General features: G+C 36.2%; 1 protein-coding gene across 2 annotated transcripts in view; it reads right to left on the bottom strand.

The window, feature by feature from the left end:
• Window positions 1–1336: 1336 nt before the first annotated feature.
• The window catches only part of PIK3CB (phosphatidylinositol-4,5-bisphosphate 3-kinase catalytic subunit beta), an 86073-nt gene continuing 65016 nt past the window's right edge, over window positions 1337–22393 (bottom strand). For both annotated transcript variants that reach the window (XM_044669983.1, XM_044669985.1), the window contains 6 exons: window positions 20268–20346; window positions 14316–14483; window positions 10911–11034; window positions 8701–8846; window positions 7205–7337; window positions 1337–2555 (listed from right to left, as the gene is read on the bottom strand). In XM_044669983.1, the coding sequence (XP_044525918.1) occupies window positions 2418–2555; window positions 7205–7337; window positions 8701–8846; window positions 10911–11034; window positions 14316–14483; window positions 20268–20346 (788 nt within the window). In that variant the 3' untranslated portion in view covers window positions 1337–2417. The remainder of the gene's footprint in view (window positions 2556–7204; window positions 7338–8700; window positions 8847–10910; window positions 11035–14315; window positions 14484–20267; window positions 20347–22393) is intronic.

Below are 22393 nucleotides of genomic sequence, written 5' to 3'. Positions count from 1 at the left end.
TATTCCATAGAAAGGTCAGAATAAACTGTGAGTGGATTAGTTGGCCCCAATAAATGGGAATATAAAGTTACTTGTTGGAATTGATCTTTGTTTTCAAGGTTTAGCTTAATTCATGGCATGATGTATATTTTCTTCAATTAAAATCCACTGGGGGAGGGGTGATAAAGTTCCCTAAAGGCAACAGAACTACATCTACCCTGCCCACCACAGGGGCAGCAGAGAATGATGAGGGGTGGGTTCTCAGTGCCTTGAGTATATATAATAATAATGGTTTCTAGTCCCATAGGTTCTATATATCAATAATCATATTTCTCAAATTCTCATTGGTTAAGAAGAAAGTAATGAATGACTGGTCTATGACAAAAGCCACTGGACAAATATCTTCCATTCCTAGGATTCTGCTTGGGCGATAGTCTAGATCTAGCATGGGTAGGGGTACAAAGTATGCTCTGCCCCAAGCAGTTTCTAGAATGAGCCCAGGTAGAGTTCCTTGGATGAACGGCATTCCATAGCTGACTGCTCTACAGAAAGGGACTCAAGCACCTATCCAGTCTAACTTCTGCTAAGAAACAAAGTTCCTTAGGGTTCACCCAGCTATTGAGGCTGTTCTAAGAGTGGGGCAAATAGGAAGGTAGTACACACTTATAGTAGTTCACTTTATAGGCTTCCACTGGAAAGTGCAGAAGAGTCATATATCTGATTTTTTCCCTCTTTTCCACCCTTCCCTCAATCCAACAAATAAAGTAGCAAGAGAGCCATTGTTCCTGGGACGCATGCAAAAAGAGAAGAGGTGGTTAAGAGAGAGCTCATCTTCAGATGGCAGGCAGTCATTTCCGAAAAGGCACCTGTCTGTCTTCACCATGGCAATGCTGAGAAAGAATAATCCAAGGTAGTGCAGACCTCATTGCGTTTTTGGCCAGTCCACTGATTGGTCTGGATCTCTAAAAATACAATGAATCTGTTCTATGAACAAAAGAAAACCGCTTTTAATCAATGGAAAACATGTTTAGTCGAAGGGTAAACATATTTAGTTAATTTTCTTCCTTCCATTCCATCATCATGGAATGGGAATGACCAATATTGTTTGGAGAACAGGCAGCATCTTAGCTGGATCTGTCAATGTTTCCTGGAACACACATTTGACACACTCAAAACCAGTAGTTCCTATTGCTTATGTAATAACTGTTCTCCACTCAGCACCCTAAAAATCTGGTACCTCAGCAAATAACTTTTTAAAAATTCAATTTATTATGCAACTACTAACACATTCTGCAAAAAATCTTGTTAGAAGTCTTAATAAATACAGTAAGAACAGTTCTGAGACTGTTCACTGGCATTTAAAAAAAATACTGAATTTCAGGCTGGGAATTTATTTCATAAATAGTTTCCTTATTTTTTGTTGCCTTTATTTTTTGGTACAATTGCTCAAGTATTATTCCCCATATAGTTCACTCTTCCATATACATACAGTACATAAATCTTGTGTCAACATATGTTTCATTAGGGAAATGGCTGGAAGAACTGGATCAGGCAGTTACCAGAAAGAGACATAGGGGGAAAAGCCCTGCTTTTGGCAAAACTTCAAAAACAAAACAAAACAAAAAAAAACACACAAAATAACCCAGGCTAAAGAAATTGGAAAGACAAACATATCTTAAACATATCCATTTGACATTTTACTTACACACACACACACACACACGCGCGCGCGCACGCGTTCACTCACACACATATATACATACATATATCTGTGTGTACATATGAAGCATACATATACACACAAACATTTCGCATTTGCCACACCTTTAGATTTTCAGCAAGTCCTGATGGAATGATATCATGGTATAGAAACATTAACAAGAAAAAAAAATCAACAGGTTTCCACAGGTTTGATTAAAAAAAAAATACATCATAGTCTTTAGTTTACACAAAAAAGACACCCTTCTTTAAAAGTTCCATTCTGAAAGTAAAAACAGCCATGGGCTCATAACTGGTGTGTGTAAAGTCCTTGGCCGAGTTAGTACTTTGTCATACTTTGTCACAACACAGAAAATGAATATTTACATCACTGCTTAAAAGTACCAAACTTTTTTTAAAAGAAGAAAACATCTAGTAGCTTTCTGCGTGCAAAGTCAGCAAGAACTGATTATCCATGATGTTGGCAGATTTTGTGGTGGGTCTTTGTCAATCAGTCAGAAGTAGAGTGCAATCAAGGATCATTCAGGTTAGGTTGGGTATTTTTTTCTCTTTAAACTTGGTATTCCAAGATTTTGTTCCCTTTTTAATTAATACGTATTGTCAGGGCAGTGTTCATTTCAGTTTAGTGCAAATTCAAAATGAAAGCCAAACAAATCAAACCAGACCAGTAACAACAGCAAAAGAACAACAAAAAACATGGGAAGAAAAGCTGTCGCTTTTTAAGACCGGTAATCTTTTCTCATGGTGTGCGCCATCCAGTTTACTTTAGTAGTCCAACTTTCCCTGAGTGCCTCATCGAATTTCTGCTTAAATTGTTTTAGTGCTTCTTCATCACTCTTCCCTAAGGCCAAAGAGTCCTAAAGATGGGAAAAAAAAGTCTGATTTAACTTGTACCTTAAAATTATTTACATACTCTGCAAGAGTTAATTGAATTCAGTGCTAATTGATTAGAAACCTCCTATGAGCATGGCAACCAATTCTATGCTAGGGACTGTTAAAGCTTAAATTACACCAAGACTTTTGGGGCACCCTGTAAAAGATGAAGAATCTGTTCTCAGAGAACATGTCACATCTAGATCTTTCCAAAAAAGTTTGTACAAACAAGCTTTAAAGCTCAAGTTTTTTCACTAATGCTTCATTAATTTAGTTATAATAATAATATTTGGGGGGCAGAAGCAACAATAAAAATCCACAGGAAGTTGGAAGGTAATCATTTATTAAATGCTATTTAATGAAACATCCATTAGAACTTGACTGCCATAGTAGGGATGCCTCCTCTGATCGATGTGTGTTTATAAGTATGAATAAAAGATAAATTAACTAAAGATGTGGTGAGCAACAATAATGTCCTAGTGCAGGGGTCGGCAACCTTTTTGGCCGTGAGAGCCATAAACGCCACATTTTTTAAAATGTAATTTCGTGAGAGCCGTACAGTGCTCACAGTGCGCACTCCTGTAACAGTGCCTTTATGGCTACTGCAGAAAGAGCCAGATGTGGCTCAAGAGCCATACGTTGCCGACCCCTGTCCTAGGGGAAGGGGCTAATAACCTTTCAAGGTTGAATGTCAGACTGATGAATCCTACTCTTCTCAGGAATGAGGGAAAGACAATTTTGGAATCTAGAGAACCACAGAGCAGGAAGGAAACACTGAATATAAACCAAAATACAAGGAAATGGCAGTGGGATAGAAAAAGGAAACTGGAAGACTGTCAAAGAGGGCCCATCCAGAGAGGCCCATGAAAAATCATGCCAATTGGTGCCTTCCATAGGCTGCTAATGTTTGGCCGAGGTCCTTTTAAGTAAAAAAAGTTTGTTATGTTTTGGTGATTTCCTACAAAGAGATATTTTGGTGATATTTCCTTGGTTCTGCTGCATATTAATTAGAAGGCTAAAGTTTGTGGGGCAGCTAGGTGGCTCAGTGGATTGAGAGGCAGGCCTAGAGATGGGAGGTCCTGGGTTCAAATCTGACCTCAGATACTTCCCAGCTGTGTGACCCTGGGCAAGTCACTTAATCCCCATTGCCTAGCCCTTACTGCTCTTCTGCTTTGGAACCAAAACAGAGAATTGATTCTAAGATGGAAGATAAGAGTTAAAAAAAATTTTTTTAAATAAGAGAACCGAGTCATTTCTAAGATATTTATTCAAGTGTATTATGGTCTTGCCTCAGTTATATTCTACATGTATTCATTATATTAAGTTGTTTGTCAGAAGCAGACAGGGATGCAATCTTTTAAGACCCTGGTATCACCCTAGTGAGAGAGGAAGTAGTTACTAATTACAGAGCAAGAAAAATATGAATTCAAGGGAAATAATTAATTACTAGATACTTTAGGCAATAGGATGGAGATGCTACAGCAAAATCAATAGAGAAATCAATGCAGTTCTGTGGTGGCAGAATGAGGGATAGTATGGTCAGGTGCACTTGAGAGCTGTGAGGGTTCTCAGACATGGGAAGCTGATATGGAGAAGATAACTTAAGAGTTACCCTTCCTTGTGTCTAGCTATCTTATCTCCACAGAATTCTTTGATTCAAGGGATTCCCAGGAAATAGATCTCATGTTTGTTTAATTGGGAGCCTCTGGAATGTGTTTTGGGGGATACCAAAAGTTGATGCGGTGCTATGGTGGAAATAAGGGCAGTGTAGTTCTCAAAAGAAAATCAGCCAATGGAAGAACACATATCTTCAGGCTCATCTGAAACATCTAAAGCTGCTGGGATTCCTGAAGGCAGGGGTAACTTCTACTCACTTGCAAAGAACCATAAATAGAATATTTAGAAACAATGTGATGCTGAAAACAATGATGATAAATTAGAGACAATGTAGGAAAAGGCCAACTTTTAAATTATTTAGCCTTTTCTAAAAATACCTCAAAAACTTCAAATTCTTTGACGTTGAGTTGACAAGATTTTTTTAGACTAAATCTATATATGCTTGATTCTCCCAGTAAGACTTTAGAAGACTTTAATAAAATTCATGAATATGAGGTCTTGAAAGTTTAATCACACCTGACAATAAGTAACAAATCAAGAACAAGGGACTGCCCTTTGGGCAGTCCAAATCAGTGTAGAGGCTGCCATTTGTCCACTTGAATTAGAGGTGGGCCCACAGGAAGTGACTAGAGACACTATCTCTTCAAATAAGTTGGATACTTCCTGGTGAGGGAGTTCCCGCTTTGAACTGAGTCCTCAGGCTGCTTCCACTCTGAATGGTCACATGGGTAAGTTAGGCTGACTTCCTTGGCCTAACTTGGCGTTTCGAGACTCTCTACCTTAAGTAGGCCTCTTGCCTCTCTGATTGCTAAGGCCTTGTGGTGTGTAATCTAGTTAATTACTCTTTTGACCCTCTCTCTCTCTGAACAGGCCTCTGCAGGCCCGGACTAGCCTCTCCTCTCTATTTCCCTACCTTCTACCTTCCTAATTGTAAATAAACTACCTTAAACTCGATCCTGACTTGGGTCTATTTTAATTATGGGATCAATCTGAATTGTTGATTCCTGGCGGCCGCACTTTAAATATATATCTACAAAATACCTAAAATCTCCCTCTTACAGATGACAATGGTGAAGAGTTTTGAAAGTAAGCAGTGGCAGTGAGGAGGATGTGTCTCAGGCAGGCACAAGAGTCTGTGCAAAGAACATGAGAAGGTTATAGATGAGGAGTCTGGCGAATTGGAAATTGGAAAGGGAAGTCGGAAAATAAGACAGGAAAGAAAGACTGGAAGCAATCTGTGAAGGGCTTTAGAGACTTTTATGGCAAATTTTTAATTTGTCCAGAGAGGCAATAGACAACTTTGCCTAATAATAAATAATGCATTTATAACAAAAAAAATAATAATACAGCACAAGTAAATTGTAGCTAATGTTAAGATTGCAATACAAGTAGTCTAGTAAATGTATACCTACAAGACAAGTGACATGGTTTGATAACTAAGTATGTAATGTGGCAGATATCACTTCAGATAAATACAAAATCCTTCCAAATGTGTAAACTTTTACAATTATGCCATAAAATACCCTTTAAAAATATTTTTCATTTTTAAACTTTTTTTTCCCCCTTTACCTTCCATCTTGGAATCAATAACATGCATTGGTTCCAAGGCAGAAGAATGGTAAGGGCTAGGCAATGGGAGTTAAGTGACTTGTCCAGGGTCACACAGCTAGGAAGTGTCTGAGGCCAGATTTGAACCTAGGACTTCCCATCTCTGGGCCTGACTCTCATGAGATTCATGGAGCCACCCAGCTGCCCATTTTTCTTTCTTTTTTTTTTAAATGATTTAATTTCATTTGACTTGACTTTTAGCTCCAAATCCTCTCCTTCTCTTCCCCTTCCAGTGAGAAGGTAAGAAAAGAAAAATAACTGTTACCAATATGTTTAGACATGCAAAACAAATGTTCACATTAGCCACGTTTGGGGTGTGTGTGTATGTTTAAGAAACAGAAGAAAATATGTTTCAGTCTCCTCAATCTTTGAAGGTAGAGAGCACATTTCATCATGAGTCTTCTGGAATTATTAGTCATTGTGCTGCTCAGAATATGAAGTCTTTCAAAGCTGATTATCTTTACAATATTGCTTTTTGTGTATAAATTGTTCTCCTGGTGCTACTCACTTCATTTTGCATCAATTCATACAGGTCTTACCAGTTTCTTTGGGATTGATTTCTCATATAATTTCTTATAGCACAATAGTATTCCACATTCATATATTGTGATTTTTTTTCCTGCCATTCCACAATATATGGGAAGCCCTTGAAAATTTTCCAATTCTTTGCTATTGCAAAAAAAGGTGCTATAAGAATTTTTGTGCATATAAGCCCTTATCTGCTTTCTTTGATACCTCTAGAGCAGTGATGGGCAAGCTTTTTAAAGTGTGCCAAAGGAAAGGAAATGCTCATCTGTCAGTCTGTTTCTAAGGCAACTCTTTCGAAGTTTCATTGTATTGTATCCTACTCATTGTATTCGTCAGATTAGGAATAATGTTGTGTGGCCGGATAGAACATTTCAGGGGGCTGCATCTGGCCTGTGGGCCATAGTTTGCCCATCACTGCAGTGATGGTGAACACTTTTAGAGATCAAGTGCCCAAACTGCAACCCTTACATCCATGTGAGCCCCTACTCCCGCCCCGGACAGAAGAGGGATGAAGCACTCCCATTGGGCTACTGGGCAGAGGGGCAGGTGATGAGAGAAATGTCCTCAGGTGAGGGGGAGAGGAGTAGCCTGGTCCTGTATCCCTCTGGCTTTCTAGTAATGAACTCTGTGCCCACAGAGAGGGCTCTGAGTGTCCCCTCTGGCACATGTGCCATAGGTTTGCCACCATAGCTCTAGAGTATGGACCTGGGAATGGTATTGAGTCAAAAAATATGTATAGTTTTATCAGTTTGGGCTATGTTTCCAAAAGGACATTCCTTATCACCCAAAGTCATAGTATTTCACACCTCAGGATATTTTGGTAATTAGCTACCACAACCAGATGTTTAGGTAAGATTTAGGAATAGAATTTAGTTCTTACCTTAAGGTACTGTATATCTTTTACTGAGGTGAGCTCAGGAAGGCCTGCAGTCAACATCAGGGCAAACAGAGTGATAAAGAGATTCCCATGTCTTCGTAAAATCAGGTAAGCATCTTCACAACACTGACGGAACCTTCAAGAAGCATAATAATTCACATGCATATGGCAAAGGGTGACAGAGCATGTTTCAGAAAAGAACATTGAAGGATTCTTGGTTTCCCAACACCTTATAAACTAAAACACTATACTTTCATTAGAAACTTTCACTTCAGATTGATTTTAAAAAATCCACCCAACTACAATCTAAATAAATTCAATGTAATAGCCATGTGCTTACATGTTTTTCTCTAAGTTGAAAATTTGTTTGGGACACTGAAGTAGCACAGTAGAGAGAGTTGAGAAGGCCTGAGTTCAAATCAACATCAGACACCTACTAAAGAAGTTATTAAGTAAGTCTGTTTGCCTCAGTTTCCTCACTAGTAAAATGAGGGTAATCAACAGTACCTATGACCCAGGACCAAATGAGAATCAAATGAAATAATATTTGCAATGTGCTAAGCATAGTGCTGGGAACATTGCAAGTACTAGGTAAATGCAAGCTGTATAATTATTGTTATTATAAATAGTAATAATAGACATTACAGTGAGCCTAATAGCATGATGCTTACATGTGGTACTAAATTAGACTTGAGTGGCTAACAATGCTTTTAAGGATTTTTCTGAAGTATATATTTGGTTCTTTTACATTCTTAAGGCTTCTGCATGTTGTACTATACATAGGGGGGTTGTAATGAATTAAGAATGATTCTGTAAGCCACACATGAATTCAGTTATAATTTTTTATATATAATTAACATCACATATACTTAGTAAATATATGTACTGTGTATTGTATATGTGTGTGTACAAAATCATTCCAGAGCATTTAAAGCAATGGGAATTACTGGATTTGATTTCAGATAAGCAGGAAAAATGATATTTAACACAGTTCCTTTTTGTGCCCCTTCTGAATTTTTGTTTTCTTCTGTGTATTTTTTAAAAGTTTAATTCATGCTCTTTTCTGTAAGATTCTGTAAAATTCGAGTGACTTTTCTTCCTCTCTTGTTTATAGTGAACATTACCCATTTCACTGTGAGCTAAATCAATCTAATGTTTATCATTGGATAAATTATAAAACATTAGAACTATACTGAACCTTAAGAGACAGACAATTCCAACAAATTCATCTTATGGATGAAGTTACTGAGACACAAACACAATTTTAGATAAACCCAGATCAGCTAATAACATTAATTAACATCTAAGTTTATACTGGACTTTAAGTTCTGGGCTTAAGGAATTGAATGGAAAGAACATATCCATTCATTTTTAAGCAAATAGACTCTAAAAGATAACCTTTTCACCCAACAGAAACATTGAATAGGAAATGCTAAATCCAGCTGGTCAGATAAGAAAGGGTTAGATGTACTTAACCTTGACATCAGGAACAAACTCACCGGCCAAACTTTTCTGTGTTTCCTGTTTTTCCTTGCTGAATGACATGAATGAAATCATAGGTAAGAATGAAAGGCACTCGTTCCCGTTTAATGCCAAATTTAGACTTGAAGTTTCCTAAAATATGTCCAAAATCGATGTGGAAGAGCTAGGAAAACAAACAGAATTTCATTTTCTCAGTCAACAGATGGTATTTTGATGTGTTCTCAACAGAAGGACTAATCTCTCAGAAGTCACGGGCCTATCATGTGAGCTGCTTCATCTCAACTCTTTTTCAGTTCATAAATCTCAGTTCATGGGTTCCTTATCCCATGGGAAGGGAGTTTTAAAAAGGAAACCCCCGGGTTCTTAAGAGTCATATGTAATGAAATAGCACGTATATAAACAATAAGAAGGAAAAGTACATTTTTATTAACAAGGCAACTTTCCATTTCTAGCTTTCAAGAAGTAAGGCTTACTGAATTAGTAAAGGCTCTGTTTCACAAGGAAAATGATGATTGCTGAATTATGCTGAAATGACAGAAGTATATAACTCCCAGGCTTGTTTCATCTAGAGCATACATGACTCAGAACAGATAAACTAAAAGGCCAGGTTCTACAGACCCATCTTTATGTCGAGGAGAAATTTAAATAGGTCTGCTTAATTTGAATAAGCCATTTCCTAATAAAGTCCTAAGCCAGGGGTCGGCAATGTATGGCTCTCGAGCCATAAAGTCAATTTTTTTTCAGGCGCTGTTACAGGAGCGCACACTGTGAGCACTGTATGGCTCTCACGAAATTACATTTTAAAAAATGTGGCATTTATGGCTTTCATGGCCAAAAAGGTTGCTGACCCCTGTCCTAAACCATTTTTACTGCTTCAGTTGATTATATATATATAATTGATTGTCTCAGGATCTATGCAGGCAGCAGGTAATTTAAGGACTGTGAAAATGATATCACACAAACTACTCCTACATTATTCATTCTAACTAAAAAATAATTTTGAGTACAAACATGAATAACAGTGAAAACCTGAGAAAAATGTCATATGCAAAGCAAAGAAAAATATTTCATAACGAACAACCTGGCCTAAATTTTTTTTCTTAATGGTAAACACAAAGCAGTATTCTAATGCAGAGATTGTCCATACTAGGATTTCTCAAAGTGAAGACCAGAACTCTTAGGTCAAGTGAGTGGGAGCTACTGGTGGCTCAATAGATCGAGAGCTAGGTCAGGAGACAGGAGATCCTGGGTTCAAATCTGGCCTCAGACACTTCCCAGCTGTGTGACCCTGGGCAAATTCCCATTGCCCAGCCTTTACCACTCTTCTGCCTTATAACCAATATATAGCACTGATTCTAAGACTGAAGGTAAGGGTTAAAAACAAACAAACAAACAAAAAAAAAAAACAACAAAAAATAAGAGCATTGGAAGGGGGAGAAATAGGAGCTGATTATGGTTCAACTCACATTTAGCACTGTTCTCTTCTTCCTGCTCAGACCTCATTAGCAACCTTAAAGAACATTCACTTTATTTCTCCTTATTTTTGGTTACCATTTATTATATATATATATATATATATATATATATAAAACATAACTTTTTTTTGCTTGTTTTTAAATAGCCCTTACCTTCTGTCTTAGTATTAAGTGGTCTGCCCAGGTTCATACAACTAGGAAGTGCTTGAATCTAGATTTGAACCCAGATCCCCCCAACCCCAGGCTTAGCACTCTTACCATGTGCTACCTAGCTGCCCCTACATCCCACTGTTTCTTGAGGAATCCACTCCTTCCCTGTAATCACTCTTTCTCTATATCCTCACTCAATAAATGTGGAACTCTATTCATTTTGCCACCTGTAACTCAGGTAGGAACTTGTTATTGTTCAGTCATTTTGGTAGCATCTAACTCTTCCTGACTGCATTTGGGTTTTTTTTTTTTTTTTTTGGCAAATATACTGGAGTGGGTTGTTGTTTCCTTCTCCATAAGTGGGAAAACCCAGGTAATTTTAATCACAATGCCTCAGTGACATTGCTAGGGACAAATAGGAATCATGGCAAATATGAGGTATAGTATCTGTGATAGAATGAGCAACCTCATAGGAGATTTAGAACAAAAACTTAAGGCTGACAGTTTGTCTAGACATGATAGAATATTTGGGAACATCACGATAGCAGAAGTAACCCAGTTTTTTTGAGGGTTCCATTGAAAGATAATAGATAGCAACTTACCTGTCCAGTCTTCCTGACCATGATATTGTCACTATGTCTATCCCCAATCCCTAAGACATAAGAAGCTACACAGTAGCCAGCACAGGAGAGAGTAAACTCTTCAATGGCTCGATCCAAGTCATCCCTAAACAAGTCAACAACAAAAGGAGTGTTTAGACCACTTATGCTACATAGTTTGATTCAACAACAGTTACTATCTAACATGTACTGTGATGGGTACAGCTAATACAAAGAGGAAAATAGATTCAAAAGCTCAAGAAGAGATAAGTACAGATGATCAATTGTGAAGGACTAAATTATTATAAACAGAATCAGTGTATGATAAACCCAAAGAGCCCAACTTTTGGGACAAAAATCCACTATTTGACAAAAACTGCTGGGAAATTTGGAAAACAATATGGGAGAGATTAGGTCTAGATCAACATCTCACACCCTACACCAAGATAAATTCAGAATGGGTGAATGACTTGAATATAAAGAGGGAAACTATAAATAAGTTAAGTGAACACAGAATAGTATACTTGTCAGATCTCTGGGAAAGGAAAGACTTTAAAACCAAGCAAGAGTTAGAGAAAATTACAAAATGTAAATTAAATGGTTTTGATTATATTAAACTAAAAAGCTTTTGTACAAACAAAAACAATGTAGTCAAAATCAGGAGGGAAACAACAAATTGGGAAAAAATCTTTATAACGAAAAACTCCGACAGGGGTCTAATCACTCAAATATACAAGGAGTTAAAGCAATTGTATAAAAAATCAAGCCATTGATAAATGGGCAAGAGACATGAATAGGCAATTTTCAGGTAAAGAAATCAAAAGTATCAATAAACACATGAGAAAGTGTTCCAAATCTCTAATAATTAAGAGAAATGCAAATCAAAACAATTCTGAGGTATCACCTCACACCTAGCAGATTGGCTAAAATGAAAGAAGGGGAGAGTAATGAATGTTGGAGGGGATGTGGCAAAATTGGGACATTAATGCATTGCTGGTGGAGCTGTGAACTGATCCAGCCATTCTGGCTGGCAATTTGGAATCATGCTCAAAGTGCTATAAAAGAATGCTTGCCCTTTGATCCAGCCATACCATTGGCCACCTCTCATTGCCTCAGGAAATTCTTTAAAATTATAAATTGCAAAATCTAAATATCCTTTAAAATGATAAATTGCTGAATTACATCAGTGCAGAAAGCTCCCATATGGGGAATTGCTTACACCAGTGAAAATGTTTATTCTTTTTTTTTCTTTTTGTACTGCTAGAGGGGAATAATGTAGACAATGTAAAATAAAAGACTTGTTTTGAAAAAAAAAAAATTAAATGGTGTGTATTGGGCAGCATTTAAAAAAAAAACCCTTCCTTACTTTCCATCTTAGAATTAGTACTAAAGTAGTTTCAAGGCAGAAGAGCAACAAGGGTTAGGCAATGGGGGTTAATTGACTTTCCTAGAGTCACACAGCTAGGAAGTGTGAGGCCAGATTTGAATGAATCTCCAGTCTCTAGGCCTTGCTCTCAATCCACTCAGCTACCTACCTGCCCCTTTGGTACTGATCTTAAAATAGAAGATAAAGGTTTAAAACAAAGACAAAAAAGTTAGTGAATCTAAAGCTAGATTCAATGGAAGAAGAAAGGGAAAAGTATGAAAGTAATAATTCAGAGAGGATTGATAGTGTTGAAGAGCAGTCCATACTGGGGTCAAAGAATTTAAGAGATGCCCAGAAAATGAAAAATTCAGGAAGGTGTGTGGAAAAATAGGAGCACTTATTCACTGTTGGTACAGTCGTAAACTGGCCTCACTATTCTCAAGAACAAAGTCCAAAGGGCTATAGATGTGAATAACTTTTTACCTAGCAATAATACTACTAAGTCGGGATCCCAGGGATTTTAAAAAAAAAAAGGGAAAATGACCCCTATGTACAAAAATATTCATAACAATTCTTTTATGAGGTGTCAAAGAATTGGAAATTATGGAGATACTCATCAATTGGGGAATTGATGAACAAGCTGTGGAATATGATTCTGATGGAATACTAATGTGATATAATAAATGTCAAGGTGAGGGCAGCAAAGTGATTCTATGAATAGAATGCCAGGCCTGACGTCAGGATGATCTAGGTTCAAATCTGGTCTCAGACACTTCCTAGCTGGTCAATTCACTTAACTACAATTGCCTGGCCTTAATGCTATTGTCTTGAAATTGAAATAGTATCAATTCTAAGACAGAAGGCAAGCGAGATGGTTTCAGAAAAACCTGAGAAGATATATATGAACTGATGAAAAGCAAAGAGAAATAGGAGAATATTATCCACAATAATATCAATATTGTAACAATGATCAGCTGTGAGAGACTACTACTGCTAATTAGCACAATGATCCAAGATAATGTCAGAGGACTCATGATGAAAAATGTTATCTCTTCCAGAGAGAAGTTATGAACTCTGTGGATGAGGCAGAATGAATGAAGCATACTTTTTTAATTGGGGGGTGGGGTGGGTGCAACATGGCTAATATGGAAATATTTTGTGGATGACTTTATATGCATAATGGGTGTCCTACTGCTTGATTTCTCAATGGCTGGGGGGGGGGGGGCCTAGAGAGAGGAAAATAATTTGGAACTTAAAATTTATGAATGTTATAAACAAATAGATGAATGAATGAATAACTTATTGATTGATTTATAAGAGAGATACTAGGAAGGATGCTAGATTCAGTGTTATGACATGATGTTAGTATAATAGAGATAAATTACACCAGATCAGATGTGGAAGTTACCATGAGTAGTTACCAAGACTATTAGAAATATTAAAGTAGAAGGATTAAAAGATAAATAATTTTGTCTCTATAACTTGCTGGTGTGATTTCTAAGGGGAATTGTATAGATTTGTGTGAAATAGGCACTCATATGCCTTAAGCCTAATGAAAAGACAGGTGATAAAAGTAGGTTTTGTGTGATGAATAAATATTTTTAATATTTTTAATCAACATGGACATTAGTAGATCACCAAGTATTAAATACTATAGTTCTATAATCTTATTTAAGACAGTAGAATTTAAAATGAAGCCATCAGAATGAAAAACTTCTAGTTTCTTGGATTTTGCATTTGATGTAAGTTTATTTTCAAAAAAATGTATTAGAATCTACTTCAACTCATATCTAAAAAGTAATTTCCTATATAACACATAGAACAAGAAGTCATCCAGATTGTACATGAAGAAATCCAAATGAGAAGGCAATCACTTATTCCCAAAGCAGTTACTTCCACTGTTGGTTCACTATTACAAAATTTTATGAAGTCTAAATTTTGTCTCCTTGAAATTTCCACATAGTGATAAACTTACTTGAAAGTGGTAACTGACAAAGCCGTTTTGAAAGCATGATGATAATCAGAAAAAAGAATAAACTAACCCAGAATTGTATTCTTTAAGCCAGTTTAGAAGAGCATCTTTATTGAAGGCGGCTGTAGCAGCAACATTACTACTATTTAGCTGAATATCGGCAATTGTTTCAGAGGTGCTAACAACTTCGATCAGGCCAGAGCGGTCTCCTGTTGCTAAACAACCATATGGCAGCATTCTAAGGAAAAACACATTTGTTTTATCATTGAGAAGCATGAGAAGATGCATATGTAATCAAATAATTTATTTTAAAGTTAAGTCAATAAAATCCCCCCCCCTTTATTACACAAAGAACAAACATATTGGTTATATCCTTCCCCCAATTTCCACTTATATTGTTAGTGTCAGAAAGAGAATGAGAAATGTTCTTTCAGTTAAGAAGTAATTCTCTTAGGAAGGCAATAGATGTAGTTATTTACTGGAATTTTCTTGATATGCCAAGCCAGTCTTCTAAATCTTTAACTAATTCATATGCTATCCAAGTAAAGCATTATAGTAGATGATCTTTGTAGGTAAAAAGCAGACTACATAGGTTAATAGAACAAATGAAAGGGAAATCCATTTAAGAGGTTGAGAGAAGAACATTATTAAAAATTTTCTTAACCAAAAACTGTAATCTAGACTGAAAAAATAAAACTCATTTTCTCAATATTATAAATAAATCAGAAGGCAAGTCAGCTAGCCACAAAAGCCAGCCAGTTTTGTAAATAGGAACTTTTACTCTTTTAACTAAAATAAATGAAAGTTCATATTTGCATGATAAACATGCTCTGCTATTAAAGAGTCAGTTGCTATTGAGCTCATAAGATTGTTATCTATTCATCCCAAAGTAGAGACCCTTAGTAGCCCTAGTAGACACCACTGTCCATAACTATGGCCCCTGTTTGTCATCTCTAAGACTTATGTCCCACTGGAGCCATGATTCTTTCCTCCTTTTTCCAACTATGCCCACACTCATGCATGTAGGGGCCATCACATTCTCCCAAATTAAAGAACTCCCTTCTAATCTTTAGTAATTGATTCCATTATTTCTTTCCATTCAGTTTTAGTCAGTTTCCCTGGCCAGATCACACCTGAAATTTTACATAGTGTTCTGGTATCTACATTTCAGGGAAAATATCTGGGAGAACAATCAAGATGAAATACCTTGAAATCATGCCACATGAAGATAAGTGTATAAAAAAGTGGGATTGTTAACCTAGGAAAGACTTAGCAGATGGACATGATCCATTATCTTGAAGTATCAAAAGAGCTATGATGCTTTAGATATATTAGATTAGAAAAAGGTGAATCTTAATGTAAGGAAAGGTTCCTGAATAATCAGAGCTAAACCTGGAGGCTGCTTCAAAAGGTAGTGGGATTCCCCCTCTTTATTAGAGGTCTTCAACCAAAGGCTGGATGACCAACCACTTGAAAGGCATGATCGGGAAGGTATTCTTTTTCAGGTATGGGTTGAACTAGAAGGTCTCATAAGATTCCATCAGAGTTTAAGAACTGATGATTTAGAGGCTTGGAGACTTATTTCAGAAATCCTGTTTAGCAAACTTAAATTGTATTGTTCAAAAAACACTTGTTTTTAATACTAAATGTTTAGGACTCATACCACTAATATTACTTCAGGATATGATATAATAAAGCTTAAGGTGAGGAATGAGATTAAATTTTAACAGTTTTGATACTGGCATATCTAGTCTTTTAAGCTAGAACCTCGTATTCCTCTCATTAATTTTTGTTATTTCTTCTCTTAAAAGAGAAGCCTCTTTAATCTTTTCCTTACTCTACATTTCCATTGTCGTGATAATTCAGGCCCATATTACTTCATACCTTCCTGACTACAGCTCTCTTCTAGATGTTCTCCCTGCCACTTTCTTTTCCAAGCAAACCTGTAAAACACTGTGATGCCATTCTCATAAAACTGATTTCTTCAGCTAACCACTCTGTTCAATAACATATAATTGAAAATCAAAATCTTTTTCTTGGCCCCATCCCACTTAACACTTTTTGTATTCTACTACTGACTACAAACTCTCTGCTTTGTTAAGTGAATCTCTCATTCCTCTACTCTCACCTTATTCCTGGCCCCATACATTATAGATAGAAACAACAATTGGGTAAACACAGTTGTTGAGTAAAATAATCTAATCTAATTATCTGTAGCAGGCATGGCTTATCCAAAGGCATTATAATGGAATTAGATGATATAAAAGTGGGGTTTAATATTATTATAAAAGGACATTGGATGTGGTAATATTTGAATTTTGTCTGTTTACTTATTCTGGTTTCCATGCCTTTGTTTATGCCATTCCTCCTACTTGCCTCTTGTCCACTACTGTAAATGCCATACATCCTTCAAATGTCAGCCTCCTCATTTCCTCCATGAAATCTTCCCTCACTACTCCATAGCTATCTCTTACTCATTTTAATTTATTGCCTATAAAACTTGATTTGGCATTTTTGTATTTCTAACCTGATAGGACTGCTAGAATATTCCAGTGTCTCATCATCTTAACTATCCTGTTCTTAAATCTCTCCCTTAGAACTACACATGATGAGTGTAAAGACTGATTCTTTCTGGATTTCTCTGAAGGAACTTTCAAGAGAGGCTTCGTGACTGAAGCTGTTGCTTCATTTGGTCCTCTGCTGAGCCTTCCCTAGCTGAGGACTAATTAGCCCTGCCTGGGTTGAGCCAGAGGCTGGAGCATATTACTTAGTATGTTAAGCTAGACCTCTTACTCTACCCTCTTCTCATCCCTCTACTTTCACTCTCTCCAATATTTTATAGCTAAATTGATAAAAATTCATTTGGAATTGATATTTATTCAATTCTTGGCAACCACTTTTTTTTCCCCTTTTACAGACTGTGGCACAGCTTTGTATCTTGATCACATAGAAAATTTATGAATCACTTAAAAATACCTCATAATCAATCGATTAGTCATCTAAATTCAAATCTGAGCTCAATAGAACTTAACCAAGAATTATTTGAATCCTATAAAATAAAATATACTGTGAATTGATCCTTTAATCATAGTATTATTTATAACAAAATATTTGCCCTTGAGCATGACCTATAAAAGAGGGAATATTTTCTTTCTTTTCTTTTCTTTTCTTTTCTTTTCTTTTCTTTTCTTTTCTTTTCTTTTCTTTTCTTTTTTAACCCTTAACTTCTGTGTATTGGCTCCTAGGTGGAAGAGTGGTAAGGGTGGGCAATGGGGGTTAAGTGACTTGCCCAGAGTCACACAGCTGGAAAGTGTTTGAGGCCGGATTTGAACCCAGGACCTCCTGTCTCTAGGCCTGACTTTCAATCCACTGAGCTACCCAGCTGCCCCCAAGAGGTAATATTTTCATATATTACTGAGGAAAGAAAAGCACAAAGTCAAGCAAATATAAAGTTATACTCCTTAGAAACTAAAGGCACTGTTCTGTACTAAAGAAAAATGGCTGTATTTCTTTTGGTTGAGGTAAACCCAGTGTAAACAATACAGAAAAAGAAATTAACCTCAAGTTACATAGACAATGTCATAGCCCAACATGAAAGTCAGGAAAAGTAGATTTACATTTTGCTAAGAGAACCTAATGCAGGCTTTCTTTGTTAATAGAAGCCTTTAAATAACAGATCTAAGATGAAACCAGAATGAGGTCACAGTGTCTTATTAGTGTCTGTTTTTTGTTTCACTGGGGAAAACAGTCTCCCCTGATTATGAGCTTCTGGGGGATAATGACAGTCAGATGTTTCTTTTATACTTCTCCCAAACTCCCCATCTTCCACCCTACTCCACAAGACAGGACAGTTACCTAATTAAGCCTTATGAGGATTAATACTACAAGTGAGGAGTACTCCTTATTTAAGTATGGATGCTTTTTGCTTTTCTTTGAAAAAATTTTCTCTATAAATTATAGAGAAAAATTATGGAATGTCACGATTTTCCCAGGCCCTCATGTTTATGTTTAAACACAAAGATATTAAAAACCAAGCTCTAATACAAAGTCTTTACGTGACATGACGTATGTGAGTCAACTAGTGCCAGGTCAAAGTGCACTTTGACTCCCTTTCCTGGCCTTTTGTCTCACTACTGGTGTAGCCAAACCAGACACAAGCCCAACAGTGTCTTCTGCAAAAGTAGGCAGTGATGAAGGGGCAGCTGGGTAGCTCAGTGGAGTGAGAGTCAGGCCTAGAGACAGGAGGTCCTAGGTTCAAACCCGGCCTCAGCCACTTCCCAGCTGTGTGACCCTGGGCAAGTCACTTGACCCCCATTGCCCACCCTTGCCAATCTTCCACCTATGAGACAATGCACCGAAGTACAAGGGTTTAAAAAAAAAAATAAAAATAAAAAACAAGTAGAGCCTCTGTTTCCTAATCTATAAAGTGGAGATAATGTGTGCAATCCCTATGTCTCATATAAGTAAGATTAGCAATTATCCAATAAGAAAATGCATTGTGAAAGTGCCTTGAAACCACAAATGGGGATAAGCCAACTCTTCTGATTATATTGTTCTCTAGGAAAGAATATCAATTATGTATCAACACAATGAAACACTGGCAAGATAAATGAATTCCAGGATTATCAACTAGGGCAGCTAGGTGGCTCAGTGGGTAGAAAGCCAGGCCTAGAGATGAGAGGTTCTGGGTTTAAATCTGGCTTCAGACACTTCTTAGCTATGTGACTTTGGCCAAGTCACTTAGCCTCCCATTGCCTAGCCTGTTACCTCAGTATTAAATCTAACACAAAAGATAAGGTGTTTGTTTTTTTTTTTAAGTGTTTAAACCACTTCAAATAAAAAAAAGACCAAATAAAATTGCTCTATAACATTTCCATCATTTTATCTTTTCCTACAACGAACTAATCTCACTATTATGAAAATAAGTGGCACCTCTTTCAAAAAGGGAAGGAAAGCCCATTTTTGCAGGGCCTATTCTGAAAGGTGACAATAAAGTATAGCTTTATTAAGTCATATAGTGAGTTCATTATATTATATTTGGATGTTATATATCATATTATTATATTATATATAAGTATATTACTTATTACTATATATCTCATCTGGATGGTGATAGAGCTCAAAAATACATATTTGAGTTTTAGGGGTTTACAAGAAAGGGAAAAAATATAAAATGGCAAACTAATAAATAGGAATATAAAACTAAATATAACTAATCAAAAATATCCTCAAGTAATTCTATCATTAGCTTCTCTCTTCCTGGAAGAAGATATTTACTTAAGATAAATAAGATAGAGATATTCAGGGAAAGAATGGGAAGGGTTAAAATTATTGCTGCCAGTTAAATATTCTTTAACTAGTTTAGTGGATAGTTTTTGGTTCCTGTGATCTATAGGGTAATGGGACCTGCGGTACATCTTATTACTGGACACTTGAAATATGAATAGAATCTTTTTTTTTTTCAATTAACAACAATAAAAAATCTCTTTTTTCTCTCTCTTCTCTACCTTCCTTTAATTGGGAAGAAAATAAAAATATTTTTTAAACAAATATGCATAGTCAAGCAAATAAATTCCTGCATAAGTCATGTAAATCTGATGTTTTGTTTTTTTTTTTTTTAAAACCCTTACCTTCCTTCTTGAAGTCAGTACTATGTATTGGCTCCAAGGCAGAAGAGTAGTAAGGGTAGGCAATGGGGGTCAAGTGACTTGCCCAGGGTCACACAGATGGGAAGTGTCTGAGGTCATATTTGAACCTAGGACCTCCCATCTCTAGCCCTGGCTTTCAATCCACTGAGCTACCCAGCTGCCCCCTTGATGTTTTTAATAATAAGGGCCAAAGAGTTTAAGAAAACTTGGTCTGCTCAAGAGGAAATCAAGCTGACTATTAGAATAAAGGTTCCCTCATGAAGTAAGAACTGCATTTTCAATTTTTGTTTAGGGCAAAAGCCTACAAGTGGCAGACAAATGAAAAGAGGGGAATATTAATTAGACCAACACACGGAATGATTACAATTACTTACCGGAGATCCAAACCTGCTTCTTTCCAAAGTAAATCCATCAAACGCAACATCTGGAGTGTTAACATATCTTGTCGTAGATCTAAAAGAAAAGATTGCTTTATTTGTGCTTTTGGTTTAATGAGCTTAATAATTATTAAAGTGACAGCAAAATATGATTGAGAATAAAGAATTTACCAATTACAAAAGGTCATGATAATACTACAAAATACAAATATTATATACAATATATTTGTCTATGTTACATCTGCCACTTGCTAGTTTTGTCACAGCAGGCAACTCAGTACCCTCTCTTAGAAGGTGTGAAGTTAAGAAGTTAAATGAAATGATATGCAAGATCTCCTTCTCTAAAACAGTACGATTCCCAAAACCCCTTGTTAGTTGGCAGGCCCTCATTTGCTTATTGTAATGTCATTTAAAATGATTGAATAATTAAGAATTTACTAAATATTAAATATTTGCTAGGTGTTAATAGTGCTTATTAATCCAATGTATAATGTAATTTCCACCCCCTACAGGGTTGCTTTAAAAGTTGAAGTAGCAATTAGAGAAGAAAAAGAAATTGAAGGTATTAAAATGGGCAACAAGGAGACCAAATTATCACTCTTTGCAGATATGATGGTCTAGTTAAAGAACCCCAGAGAATCAACTAAAAAACTAGTGGAAATAATAAAGAACTTTAGCAAAGTTGCAGGATACAAAATAAACCCATATAAATCATCAGCATTTCTATATATTTCCAACACATCTCAGCAGCAAGAGTTAGAAAGAGAAATGCCATTAAAAATTACCCTAGACAATATAAAATACTTAGGAATCTATCTGTAAAGACACGTAATTATACGAACATAACTACAAAACACTTTTCCACACAATTAAAATTAGATCTAAATAACTGGAAAAATATTAATTGCTCATGAGTAGGACAAGCTAACATAATAAAAATCACCAATCCTACCCAAATTAATCTATTTATTAAGTGTCATACCTATCAAACTACCAAAAAACTTTTTTACTGAATTAGAAAAAACTATAAAAAAATTCATTTGGAAGAACAAAAGATCAAGAATATCAAGGGAAATAATGAAAAAAATAATGTGAAGGAAGGTGGCCTAGCAGTACCAGATCTTAAACTGTACTATAAAGCAGTAGTCATCAAAACAATATGGTAGGGGCAGCTGGGTAGCTCAGTGGAGTGAGAGTCAGGCCTAGAGACAGGAGGTCCTAGGTTCAAACTCGGCCTCAGCCACTTCCCAGCTGTGTGACCCTGGGCAAGTCACTTGACCCCCATTGCCCACCCTTACCAATCTTCCACCTATGAGACAATACACCGAAGTACAAGGGTTTAAAAAAAAACAAACAACAATATGGATTTGGCTAAGAGACAGAAGGGAAGATCAATGGAATAGACTTGGGGTAAGTGACCTCTGCAAGACAGTGTATGATAAATCCAAAGAGCCCAGCTTTTGGGACAAAAATCCATTATTTGACAAAAACTGCTGGGAAAACTGGAAAACAATATGGGAGAGATTAGGTTTAGATCAACATCTCACACCCTGCAGCAAGATAAATTCAGAATGGGTGAAAGACTTGAATATAAAGATGGAAACTCTAAGCAAATTAGTTGAACACAGAAATGTATATTTGTCAGATCTTTGGGAAAGGAAAGATTTTAAGACCAAGCAAGAGTTAGAAAAGATTACAAAATGTATAATAAATAATTTTGATTACATTAAATTAAAGTTTTTATATGAACAAAAGCAATGCAACCAAAATTTGAAGGGAAGCAAAAAATTGGGAAAAAAATTTTTATAACAAAAACCTCTGACAAAGGTCTAATTACTCAAATTTATAAGGAGCTAAATCAATTGTACAAAAAAACCAAGCCATCCCCCAATTGATACATGGGCAAGGGACATGAATAGGTAATTTTCAGATAAAGAAATTAAAACTATCAATAAGCACATGAAAAAAGTGCTCTAAATCTCTAATAATTAAAGAAATGCAAATTAAAACAACTCTGAGGTACCACCTCACACCTAGCAGATTGGCTAAAATGATAGCAGGGGAGAATAATGAATGTTGGAGGGGATGTGGCAAAATTGGGACATTAATGCATTGCTGGTGGA

Source organism: Gracilinanus agilis, chromosome 3 (assembly GCF_016433145.1).
Source record: "Gracilinanus agilis isolate LMUSP501 chromosome 3, AgileGrace, whole genome shotgun sequence".
In the NCBI taxonomy this organism is placed as follows: domain Eukaryota; kingdom Metazoa; phylum Chordata; class Mammalia; order Didelphimorphia; family Didelphidae; genus Gracilinanus; species Gracilinanus agilis.
This window is presented reverse-complemented; position numbering and strand designations above follow the sequence as displayed.